We start from the raw sequence: 13,326 nt of genomic DNA, 5'->3' as shown, positions 1-13,326 counted from the left end.
ATTGTTTGTGTCAAAATTACATTTGTAATTGTTAGAAATTGAACGTGGCATCCACATATCGTATATGCATTGTGTTATAATTTGGTATGCTACATATGTGTTTTCACATTTAAAGTTAAAAAATATTATTCTAGTTTTGAAATATAACTCATATTAAAAGTAATAATTAGTTTACCAAGATAATGAATTAAATAAACTTGTTATATTTGTTATGATTGCAAATGAATTTTGTATTACATAGGCCCTGGTGTACTACTATTACTCTCAGTGTAGATTTCCTGTTTTTCAGAATTACTTCAAAATTACAGCTCAGTGATACTGTAATATGGAAAATCCAGTCAGATTTATTTCTGCTTTTAGTACACTTTTAATTACTGCTGTCAACTTGCATATTATTTTAAGTGAAAAAATAGCACCTCAGAAATCTTGTAAAGAAGCCCGATTGCACTTTGCATGTATTCAGTCATTTTGAGGATTTCCTGCAAGGATTTATGGGAAAGAAAGGTCGCTGTCGTCAAATGGAATAAAACTAAAGTCCTCAAATATTTTTAATATTTCAGGTTGAGAAATCTCCATTTGTTGAAAGATTACTAAAGAAGGGTTATGAAGTACTGTATTTAACAGAAGCAGTAGATGAATACTGTATCCAATCACTACCAGAATATGATGGTAAAAAATTCCAAAACGTGGCCAAGGAAGGTCTTAAATTGGACGAGTCTGAGAAAGCCAAAGAAAGACGTGAAGAAGTTGAAAAAGAATATGAACCACTTCTGAAATGGCTGAAGGACAGTGCTCTCAATGATAAGGTAAGATGGGAGTTTGGGCTTATTCACATGTTGTAGAATGCTTGTTTCCATCTTGTGACAAACTTTTCCAAATATTGTTTCCATCCTTTATTAGCTCCGCTGTCAGCGAAAGCTGAAAGCGTAGCTTTAGGTATAGGTGGGTATTGAGGTATAGAGAGTAGAGTGAATCATAGGTGTCCGTCAAACTTTTATATTTTTACTATCTACTCTGGAAGTGACAGTCGGAATTCTTCGATATTTGGTGTGCATGTTCCCTGGGGGGAGGCTATTCAGATTTGTTCATGCCAAGTTGATCTGTGCCATTTTAAATTTTTTATGATTTTTTTTCATAAAATGTCATTTTCATCAACTCCTTGAAAACCTCTTATTAGATTGCTTTGATATCTGGCGTGTTGATGCGCAGGGGGTAGCTTACTCAGATTTGTTAATTTCAAGTCAGCACATCCTCATTTTTATTTTTTATGATTTTTTTTTTGTAATTTGAAAAAAAAATGAATATGTTAATGAGCATAATGACCGACGCCATATTGGAAATCAGTCGACGAGACTTTAAGTAAACTGCCACTTTTCAAAAGACACTATTGACGTCAAACAAGCAATGTAATATGTGCTATAGTCATAATTCTACGCATTGGGCGCCCAAATGACAAGCGTTTGTTCGAAACAGGGTTGTACACTTCAAATCAGTCCGCAACATCCTCATTTGCATACTCTATCCTGATTCGACCAGAAGCTGAAGGTGACCTCATTTGACCGAGCGATTTTCCACAGCAAGCATCTTGAGTATCAACACAGGACGTTCTTGGTACTCACTAAAATCACACTTCAGACCCACTATAAAAGTGTGATGTTTTCAGATAACATGTAACTTGTGGTTAATTCTATATTGTCGTGCAATTTGGAATGACAGTGAACCAGAATTCAGACAACTTGCGTAAGGAAGGGCATGCCAGACATGCGGTTGAAGTTATGGCCGACAGTTCACATGTAAAGTTAAACGACATGAACGTGTCTTGCCTTTCCAAAATGCAAATATTTGGCAAGTAAAAATAATTAAAATAATTACAACTTTAATTTGGCTTCAGACTTTGCATTATGTTTTGCGTATCTTTCCCCGTTTTACATGTAAATCCGAAAAGGTTCTCTCTCATCATGTCATCAGTGTCAGTGATCATACCGCGCGGGGCTGCTTTGAGTACGAGCGAAGTGAGGCATGTTGAGGTATTTTGTTGAGAATTATAAATATTGCGAAATGTCAAGTACAAGGTTTAAATACAATGGAATGATGAAAAAAATGGCAGAGTCTGCTGACAGGCGCCGGTCACAAGAAACACTGTGAATTAAAATATCAGACGATGTATGTATTAATCGCCGACAATCGTATGCACGAGGGACTAACCCGGAAGCAAGTCGTTGTCAGCTATACGTTACAGTGGTAACATCGTCCGAGAAATCGCTGCGTTCAGAGTGTCATTATTCACAGAATTGTTGTTTTCGAGTGAAAACCCGTCTTGAATTGTATAACTCTAACAAATGAAGACATGTCAAGTTATATTTTGAAAGTTGTATCGCTAGTTTGAGACGATTTTCTCACGTACTATAGTACTATCGAGGCTTACTTGGAAGTAGTAGGACCTTACTCCAGTTCATCGGGAAGTTTAGCCAGTCCGATAATTCTTTCTGGTTTAGTTTACAACACTTTTGATCAATCACGCAGATTTTGTTGTTGTGATGAAAAGAAATAAAAAAAAAGATCATTTCAACCATTTCGTTGTGTTTTCTTTGTGAAAGGTAACCGAACATGAACGAGTGTTACCACTGTAACGTATGGCTGAAAATGACTCTCTTCCGGGTACTTAACTTGAGATTGTCGCCGTACGGAAACTAAGATGGCGATTAATACATTTCTTCCCTATATATATCTACCACAACTAGTACAAGTTGAATGTTGTTGACTTTGTAAATTTGTTAGAAAATTGAAATTCAAATTGCCTCAAAATTATTTTAGATCCCTAGTTTATTTCATTCATCATTAAAATTTTCCAGGGTTACAGCTGTAAGACACTGGAATTATTTATAGCCAACCTCAAAATCCTCTTTTTTTCTTTTTCTTGTGTGTATTTCCCAGTCATTTTTTCCCTGAGATTTTGTGCAATTTTTCATAACAGTAGATTTCTGTTATAAAATGGTGACTATGGTATAAAAGTACAATACATTACCAACTTCTGTGTAAAATGTGTTTTATAGTAAGACATCATATGAAACCACTAACCACTTTATTGCATCGCTAAAACAAAACTGCATAGTGAAGACCTGAACCACTTCTACATGTCACCAAAATAAAAAATTAAATTAAAAAAAAAAACAGCGGAGCTATTCTGACCGATAGGTCGCTTGTATAAAATATTATGTTGTAGTTCTGAAATGTAATTTTTTGCAATCTTTTTTCCTGAACAGATCAAGGAAGCCGTTGTCTCTCAACGTTTGACAGATTCTCCATGTGCTTTGGTAGCAAGTTCCTATGGTTGGTCTGGAAACATGGAACGTATTATGAAAGCCCAGGCCTATGCACAGGCTAAAGACACACAGTCAAGGTAAGCTAACAAGTTGTGCCAAGCACAAATCAGTACAAGCGTAGTACACCATTTGTACAACCAGCAACAGGCAAATTTTTATAAGCAGACCTTGTTACAAATAGGGAAAGTAAACTGAATTTGACTGGATTAATTAAAAACACTAAACACAGTATATTAGGAGTAGAGACATGTATGGTTTGACAAGAACAGTTGTATGACTAGATAGACCTTTAGCTTGGCTTCTGTACAGCTTTTACTTTTCAAGACCAATTTCACCTCACTGAAATTAAACGCATGATGCTCATCAAAGTCATTGCAGTGGCCTTCTTTGGTTGAGATAGGTTGCAAGGAAAGAGAACTTGTCCTTGTTCATTTCTAAATCAATTTAGAAATAAGACTATTACATGAATGGCAAAATCTCCTATAAAGTGCTAATGTAGCAAGCTAGCAGAGCAGATAATAGAACTAATTTCTTAACATTTGTTATTTCTTACAGTTACTACTCTGGTCAGAAGAAGATCCTTGAAGTGAACCCACGTCATCCATTGGTCAAAGAATTGAAGGCTAAGATTGAGGCAGATGAAGAAGACCAGACAGCCAAAGATCTTGCTGGACTCTTGTTTGAAACAGCCGTACTTAGATCAGGCTATCAGTTGGAAGACTCTGCATCATTTGCTGGCAGAATAGAAAGAATGTTGAAACTCAGTTTAGATATCGACCCAGAAGCAAAGGTAAGAATGAGATTCAAGACATGTTAACTCGTATTTCAGCAATGTGTAATTTCTTGTAATTTCTAAGACGTATCCTCTGATAATATGAAAATCACATTCAAAACGCCTTAAAATTTGCAAAAAAAGTGGTATTAAATCTGCCATTGTACCCCAGATTCTCCCTTCCCATTCTTTAACTGGCAACAACTGAAGGAGTTACAAGTTTTGTCTTCTTTTCCAGCGGCAATAGATTCTCTACTTTGCAATACTCTATGTGTATCAGTAGTCCAAAAAATCATTAGGTGAAAATATGATCGTTTAAATTTGGCATATTCAGATTTCAGAATAGAAAAGCCATGTGTTTGGTTCAACTTGTATGCTTTCTATTTATGTCTGTGCCAGTTGCACCTGTGGCCCATAGTTTAACTATCAAGAGTCACTGACATTCAATGAGGCAGGGTTGTTTACATCCACCCAGTTATCGACATTTTAATAACACTATACTATTTCATTGTATCAGGTTGAAGAATGGCCTGAAGATATTGAGGAGGATGAAGAGGAGGAAGATGAAGAAATTTCAGATGAGGAGGAGGAAGAAGAAGAGGAGGAGGAGGAACTTGAAGTTATCAAAGATGAAGAAGACACACCGCAAACTGATGTAAGTTGAAATACATGACATCAATTCCTGTTCAGGGACAGGGCACTCGTACTTAATTACATGTTTCTCATTGTAAAACCTTCAAAATGATGAGTCAGTCATTTAAAATTTAAAAATGGTCAGTCAGTTAATAAATTGTTAAAAAGTATGTTTAGGTGTATATGTACATGTTGGTGATACTTTCATTTCATAATCATACGGCTGCCTTTACCTGAAATAGAATTGTACTAATTTTTTGCATTTTAGACGCAACCTGTGATTTCTTGCTTGACACCATGATTTGTGTTCCGTGCGCTTATACACACATGACTTGGCACGTTAGTTGAATTACATGACATCTTATTACCTGAAAGAAAATGTTACCACATACTCACATCATAATAACTACTCTATATTCAGTCATTGTATTACTTTTTTTTCCAACCAACATGTCTAATAATATTTCACTATCTCTCTTCACAGGATGCAACAGAGGAAAGCCATGATGAACTTTAAAACACATCAACTGACTGCCATCTTTTATTTTTAAAAAAGTGCAACATCTTGCGGTAGAAGAACGTCAAACCATTCGTACACTTGTGAAAGCGTCAGCAACTTTGCCTTGTGATTGTGTTGGTGTCTATCTGTTTGTCTGTCTGTCTCAATGTCTGTCGTTTGGAGGGTCTTTCTTTTGCTATTTCCCCAGTACTGTACCTGAAATTTGTTTTTGTCAATAAACCATTTAGAGTGAATCGTAAACTGTAGAAAGCAAATAAAATAACATGTACATATGGTATGATGTTAGATGTACACTGATGTACAATAGTTATGACTTGAACTCTACATAACAATGAGACGTCAGGCTAGTTTTGTAAAATTAAATATTCTTGTTTGGTAGTTGTCATAGATACCAATACATAGAAAAGATGTTATGTCTGCTATTGACTTGCAGGAATAGTTGTTACCATGGTTATCAAAAGAGTTCCGTTTGGGCTATTGATTAGCATCTCTGCACTTTGTTAGTCCTTTCAAAAACAAAGTTATTATATTTTATATCTGTGTGTTGTCCATTTTCTTTTAAATCATTTTCCGGGAACTTTTATGACACATGGTTGCCTCCTTTTCTAAGTTTCTTTTTTGATGAATATGACAAAAAATGTGCAAATAATTCAAATTTGTGAAAAGATGACTTATAAATGTCAAAAAAGACTTTCAAGATTTCCTATACACTTGAGACTTTAACTAGGATGTGACCTGTGTACAGAACATTATTGGGTCAGCCAAGTTTTGAAAAAAAAAACATTTCATTTGGTTACAAAAACAAATGGCGTAGAAACTGCAACCACGATTCATCTTGCCTTGCTGCGTCTTTAAATGCTAACATTGGACCACATCAGATTTGACGATCAAAAAGTATGAAATTGTATCATTTGAGACGATGAAAGTAATAAATTATTTCTTAAAAACAAAATGTCTTTGTGTCTCGCTATTGTCTATGTACAATTGAAAGTGGTAGTCATTATTTGAATTTGATGTTATACTCTTTTTACTTAGTATTTTGATTGGACAGCTCAATCATGACCAAGTATCAGTATCAGAGTCCCTGTTTGTGCTAACAGAAGTCAAACCAGGATGTTACTCTCTTTCCATTTATAATTACTACTCCAAAACTAAGGGAAGTGAAAAATTGAGGGACTCTGATTGACAATGACCTCGTATACAAAGTTCCTAAAATAAATATTCATTACCCCCACCCCTTATTTCAGAAGATCAAAGCCAGGGGTGGGATAGAGACGGGAGTCAAATTTTTAAACACTGAAATCATATACTATGACCAGAAATTATCCCCCAAAAACCTGTAAGTCACAAACCAGTTTCTCTGAATCACCATGTGAGGGTATAACTTTCCAAAATGGCGGCATCCGTCGAATGGAAGTCTTGTGTTACTTTTCTTCCGAAAAACAGAGAGAAACATCCATGAAAGTAATTAAAAAGTGAGAACAAAATATTTCGGAGATGACCCTTGTGGAAGTTGTGATAGTCCCCTGTGAGCTATCAAATTCTATGAATTTTCTTGTGAGAGTTTCAATGTGCAAGTGTTTCTCAGCAATCTGGTATAATGTATGTGGTGTAAAATCATTAAGTGATTCTCCAGAACCCTAAGTTTACAAAATTGTGAGCACACACACAGACACACGGACGGACAGAACCCAATGTAATAGCCCCTCCAAGTGGTGCCCATTGGGTGCTAAAACTTGTAAAAGCTAGAAAAATACCTTCAGGACAATGAGTTTTTGGGAATTTGTAAGATAAGAAGCCAACGTGCAGACTAGCAAAGGGAGAAGAACATTGAAAGAATAACAATAGCACATGTAAATTACAGTTTAGACCTTCGCTGGTTGATTTAAACTATGAGTTGAAAGGGATTTTCAAAATCAACCAGCAAAAGTCCAAGTTAAATTACAATATGATGGAGTTAAAATTATCAAAAAGAGGGGAAAAATCAACAATAAAAAACGACAAAACAGTATACAACCAAAGAGAGTAAATGTTGATAAAATGAATAGCAAGGTACAAGCTTGTTGGTCTTTTTCTTTACCACTTGTTGATAGATTATTATATAAATTGAGTATTGTGAAATAGATCGAAAGCTTGAATTAATTACTGAATGGAAACAAAAGGAAATTGAAGATGATTGTATGGATATAATCTATGAATGGCAGTACTACACACTTATGTAATGTATGGCATATACAATGTATTCACACAAGGTCACAGCTGGAGATAATCACACTTGTTGAATGTCAGTTCGTCAATATTGTACCAGTATTCAAATAGGATATGACCAATTAAAAATCTACTTGTATATAACGTAATCCACAATATATATACACAGACAATTACAGATCTAGTAATCCACAATATATATTTACAGACAATTACAGATCTAGTGATATAACGTAATCCACAATAACTACAGACAATTACAGATCTATATAACGTAATACACAATATATATAGACAATTACAGGTCTATATAGATTAATCCACAATATATATAGACAATTACAGATCTATATAACATAATCCACAATATATATATACAGACAATTACAGATCTAGTAATCCACAATATATATACAGACAATTACAGATCTATATAACGTAATCCACAATATATATATATATAGACAATTACAGGTCTATATAAAGTAATCCACAAAAATTATACAGACCATTCTGATATATTGTCATTCAATACTGAACCTAAATCATATTTCCACAAAATTAAGCATGTCATAAAAATAACAATATTGCAAAGATGATTAGGTAAAGGGGTTCTTCAATACTCATTTCTTACAGTTTGAATGTGTGTCAACATCTCTCCTACTTCTGACCCACTTTATTTCGGTCGATAAAAAAAACCCAGTGAAGAACATCTATATGCTAGCCTTGCTTGCAGGCAGAGGAGGTAGGGACTCGATTCTGACATGGTGTAAATGGGGCAATGTTAGAATCAAGTCCCAACTTATACTTCGTGTGCAAGCAGGACTTCATATACTACTTATATTTGTATACCTTTCTGTGGGAAACAAAAGCAAATTGTCTTAGTTATACATTAAAGGCTATGCAAGTGGAAGGGTTGTAATTAGTCAAGGATCTGGGAGTTTGACTATGCCATGATGTACTTTTCAAGCTCCATATTTCAAACATTGTCAATAAAGGATTTTAAAATATATTAATGTTAAGTTTCATCACATACTGGGTTTCATGTTCTTAATGATTAAATATTACATGCATATGAGGATCGTAAGTAACATTAGGTGTGATAATCCCCCGCCGCTCTCCGGACCTTGTACGATAAAGTACAAACTTTGGACCATACTGACTAGTCTAGTGTACTAGTAGTACCTTGGATGGGAAACGGTGCTCCTGAGCCGCGGCGCACTTCATGAATTCATTGCCCTTTTGTTTTTCTAGAAAAGTTCTGAAGTCATGCGCAGTAGTGGCGTCGTGGCGATAACTGATTGGTTGAAATTTCCATCATGGATGCGCCCATAACATCGAAGCCGGGTGAAACATTGTGAAATTATTCACTCCGTGAGTTGTATCCACAACTAAATATAATTTTACAAATGGTTGATACTGTTGATTCCATGTAAAGGACAGAAGGGTATGTCATTTAACATATTTTGGAAAATTTCACTTGATTTGAAGAAAATTTTACACCTACGGCGAGAACGAACGTAATAGTGACACGTGTGTTTTGTTGTTCAATGAACGTTGAGCTGCATGAGACGATCAACCTTGTCTCATCCCATTCAACGTGGACATCTCGGTGTGTACATCGTTCCTATCTAAACCAACCAACTGAGTTAAGTACGTACTCCAATCAATCGCATGACTATTTGTAACACTCTCAATTACACAGCTCTCTCCTGACTTTTTAACCGGAACGGAAGAGTTCTCAGTGAACAACCAACCAATCATACGTAGCCTTATATTTCACTCCCTACTATCATTCCATCTGTCAGGCCAAGCAAAAAACGGTGTGGATGCACAGTATTTCAGTACTACGCTAGTCTGTGTGTGTAACAGCGATAGGAAGGTGAGATGAAGCTATCTAGAACTTTGGTGATCTGCTTGCTACTACTTCTTCTACCATTCTCCCTTGCCAAGAAGAAAAGTTCCAAGAAGAAAGATGAACTGAAGTCTGATTGTGAAACATGCAGAAAAATAGCAGAAGCTTTTCGTGAGGTAAATATCGATTTTGAAATAGGCTTCGTGTATGTCTTCAAGTTGACCAACAAATCCATGTGTGTAATTATATCCAGATAATGTCCAGAATCTGAACATGTAGCTTGTATCTTGGTATACAACGTTTGCAAAAAATGTAAATGGTTATACACTTTACAAACGACAATTTATGCAAAATGCAAAATAATAAAATCGACTTGAAATACTTGCAGACCTCATACATCAGATGTTATCAGAATGTTTGATGATACCACATTATAAGAGAAAAATTAAAACCATGACAAATAATACTATTAATAGTGTAGAGGTGATATGAATTTTTTTTTAAACTTTGTGTTGTTCATGTTGCTAAATCATGAAGAGAACATGCAACAGTTACACACTAGATAAAAGTTCAGAATGACAATTCCTGAACATTTGTTTGTTTTATTTCATAAGAATAGGAGCCACCGCCTATCATTCAACAAAAAGAGGATAAATAATACTGTAAGTTTTGGAACACAATGACAAATAAAATAGAAATTACAAAGATAATAGCGTCTTTTCTCTGAGTAAAAAAAGCTTTGAATACAAAAATAGACAAACGAAAAAGTGTAAGTTGATTTCTGGTCCAAAGTAAGGTTTCTTTGGGTGTTCCCGAACATATTTTGATATGATACATATATGATACTTAGACCAAGTGTTTTGTATAGGAATATTTAAAGATTCAGTAATAATTGTTTGAGGCCAAAAAGAGCCTCCAGAATGTTGATCAATTTTAATGAAGTTGTTTGGGATTTGATTTTTATTTTGTCAAAAAGGTTTTTGAAAAATGCACAAGGAGACACACCTCACCACTGAGTTGTCAAAGATTTATGAAATATATGAAATTATTTTGTGTTATACTTTACTGTCACTATTTGTAATGTATTTACTGATATATTTTTATTCGAAGGGTATAAAACGTACTGCCAAAGGTCATTTTGGAGGTGGAAACACAGCATGGGAAGAAAGAGCATTAGGAAGCTATGCAAACAGGTAAGTTGATATAATATATAAATTATATATACAAATGAACATACAAAGGGTTTTCACAGTGAAATTGCATATCATCAATAATAGCTAAAACTAATCACAAGATGCTAATGATGGTACAAGTGCAAAGTCACTGTTCCTACTGTTTTATTTCAAGTCAATTTACATCATAGAGGTGGCCACAAAAATCAACAGACAGACATGAGTTTGTTGATAAAAGGAAAGTTATATTTGAAGTGCAGGATATCAGATAGATAGAGAGATAGATATATAGATGGGTATATAGATGGATGGATGGATGGATGGATAAATAAATAAATAGATAACAGTTTGATAACACTTTTGTATTATCACTTAGATTCAATATATATATCTGGAAATATTTGTAATATTGATCAATACAGTTATTCTATTTCTATTTTCTGAATCTGTACTATATTATTGTAATATATTTCAATTTTCAAATTTTGTTGATTTCAGTGAAACAAGATTTGTTGAGATATCTGAGACTTTATGTGACAAATCAGACCATAAGGTAGGTAGTTGTTTCATTTTGTTTTTTTCTGTCTCCAGGTAATGTACATATTGTGTGTATGTTAAACAGTCTACTAGTCACAGAAAATAACAGTGTTTGCAAAGAGACTTATCTTGCAAGAATGCCCCCCCCCCCCCCCCCCCCCTGGAGAATTAAAATAAACATTGTATTGTACACTGGTAAAATGCACTTTCTGGACCTCTGTGCCTCACCCCCTCACTCCCATTCCTCCCCTTTCCCCCTCCCCACATAGGGTGTTTTGATATGCAGCATCGTTATTTTCTGTCTTTGTAAGTAAATAAGTCTGTCTAGTAGGTTACTGGTATAAATCAGTGGACTTAAAAACTTGTCAAAACAAGTCAGATTTAATTACATGGAAATGAAACATTTGGAATAACATGATATTGAATTCCTAGAAGGGTGGCAAAGTATTGAAACCTAGGATTAAAGTTGATGAACAGGGACGCGTACTTGATGATTCTCAGGTTGAAGCTTGGGAAAGTGGTAGACATAGGGTAAGTTATGACACTGTCTATCAAAGTAGTTGGAATCACAGTAATGCCAGTGGTACACATCATTCTCTGATAATTATTCAGAAGGACAAATTAGGCACTTTCTTTGCCAGTAATTGCATGGTGTAATGAAATGTGTCTAACTGTCTATTGCACTTGTAGAACTACCACATGCAAAGTCCTTAAATCTAACAAGCCAGCAAATCTAATGATACACAGCCAGCATACTTTGTTGTACTGTACGACATATCTCCCATTGTAGCAGTGCAGTAAGAATATAATATTCAATATGGCATGAAAGTTATTCGTATTGTGATGTCCATATGTCCAATTCCAGTACTACGGGTTTGTATGATTGATCTAATAGTTGCCATTATGAAATGTAATGTGAGACACACCATTACAACATATTCTATCATATGTCAAAAGGAGATACAATATTTTCTGTGACCCGTGATTGAAACTTTTTATCTTTTCATGATTTGTGATCACGCAAAATAAAATTATTGGTTGGGATATATTTCTTGTGACTTGTGATCAGCAAATTTGCATGTTCTGTGTCAAAAATGTTTCTCATGATTTGTGAAAAATGTTGATATCTCCTTTTACCCCAGTAACTCTCAAATGATTGTTACAAAGAAAAGAGCCACAAGTTTTTTTCTTTTTGTAACAATTCAGTTATGATGTTAGGCCTAAAAAAAAATTGTTTGGCTCCGGTTACCCGACCCTACCTAGTTTTTCACTGCCAACTCTGAACTCTTATTTTTTATGTATTCAAGAACAAATAAAATAAAATTGCGAAAATTTGAGAAAAAGTGGATGTGGAAACTGATGAAAGACAATATAAAACTGTTCTTCCATTCTGTAATAGCTGTACATCTGATGGGAAGAAACCAATAACACGGGGACCATATGGAAAACAACGGAAAACATGACTACCTGAACTAGACACTCACACATGACAAAACATCTACCTACCTCACCTATTCTAAAATTGAGCAAAATCGGAACCACAGAATTTTTTTGGGCCTTAGAGAATTGCATGTACATAATAAAACATCACAGTCCAACTTTAGTGTAGCTTGGGACAACTAATGTCTGCTAAATAAAGTATGTTGTAAATTTAATTTATAGTAACCTTTGCTTTTTTACGAATCACAATTTAGTTATTTTTGTTTAGCTTGTATTATGTTGGTTTCCTTGCAGTGCCATAGAATGTTTGAAGAACATGAAGAGGTGATAGAGGAATGGTGGAATGATCATAGGGAAGAAAATGAAGATTTAAATAAATGGTTTTGTATTGGAGAAATAAAAGGTGTGTACACTCTACATCATAGGTTTTAATCTGATTATAAAATAACAGAGTTGTTTGAACAAGTATTGTATGATAACTGTAGGATATGAATAATGCTATTTTTATGAATTTATATAACTTACATTCATGAATATGAATTTATGAAGTCCAGTATGTATGTAACCATATGATAACTAGGATATGAATAATGCTGTTTTAATGAATTTTATAACTTACATTCATGAATATGAAATTATGAAGTTCAGTATGTATGTAACCTTGGAAACATCATTTACTTGTATACTGCAAGTATTTTGTGATTACGTGTAGGATTTGAAAAATGGTATTTTAATGATTAGTCTGTAAGGTACGCTGTGACACTGTGCGCCTCACACGTCAGTCAACCCCTTTCATGACTAGAGCAGGCTGGTGAGGGCAGTACAACATGAGATATCTTACTGAGTTTATTTAATGATTGGCACCT

At 34.6% G+C, this 13,326-nt stretch overlaps 1 protein-coding gene across 1 annotated transcript in view; it reads left to right on the top strand.

The window, feature by feature from the left end:
* The window catches only part of LOC144439860 (endoplasmin-like), a 31,200-nt gene that overhangs the window by 8,496 nt on the left and 9,378 nt on the right, over positions 1–13,326 (top strand). The window contains exons 13-20 of the mRNA XM_078129099.1: positions 561–806; positions 3,264–3,400; positions 3,879–4,113; positions 4,613–4,750; positions 9,410–9,487; positions 10,422–10,504; positions 10,982–11,036; positions 12,755–12,863. Of these exons, the coding sequence (XP_077985225.1) occupies positions 561–806; positions 3,264–3,400; positions 3,879–4,113; positions 4,613–4,750; positions 9,410–9,487; positions 10,422–10,504; positions 10,982–11,036; positions 12,755–12,863 (1,081 nt within the window). The remainder of the gene's footprint in view (positions 1–560; positions 807–3,263; positions 3,401–3,878; positions 4,114–4,612; positions 4,751–9,409; positions 9,488–10,421; positions 10,505–10,981; positions 11,037–12,754; positions 12,864–13,326) is intronic.

The sequence above is a fragment of the Glandiceps talaboti genome, chromosome 1 (genome assembly GCF_964340395.1).
Source record: "Glandiceps talaboti chromosome 1, keGlaTala1.1, whole genome shotgun sequence".
In the NCBI taxonomy this organism is placed as follows: Eukaryota; Metazoa; Hemichordata; class Enteropneusta; family Spengelidae; genus Glandiceps; species Glandiceps talaboti.
This window is presented reverse-complemented; position numbering and strand designations above follow the sequence as displayed.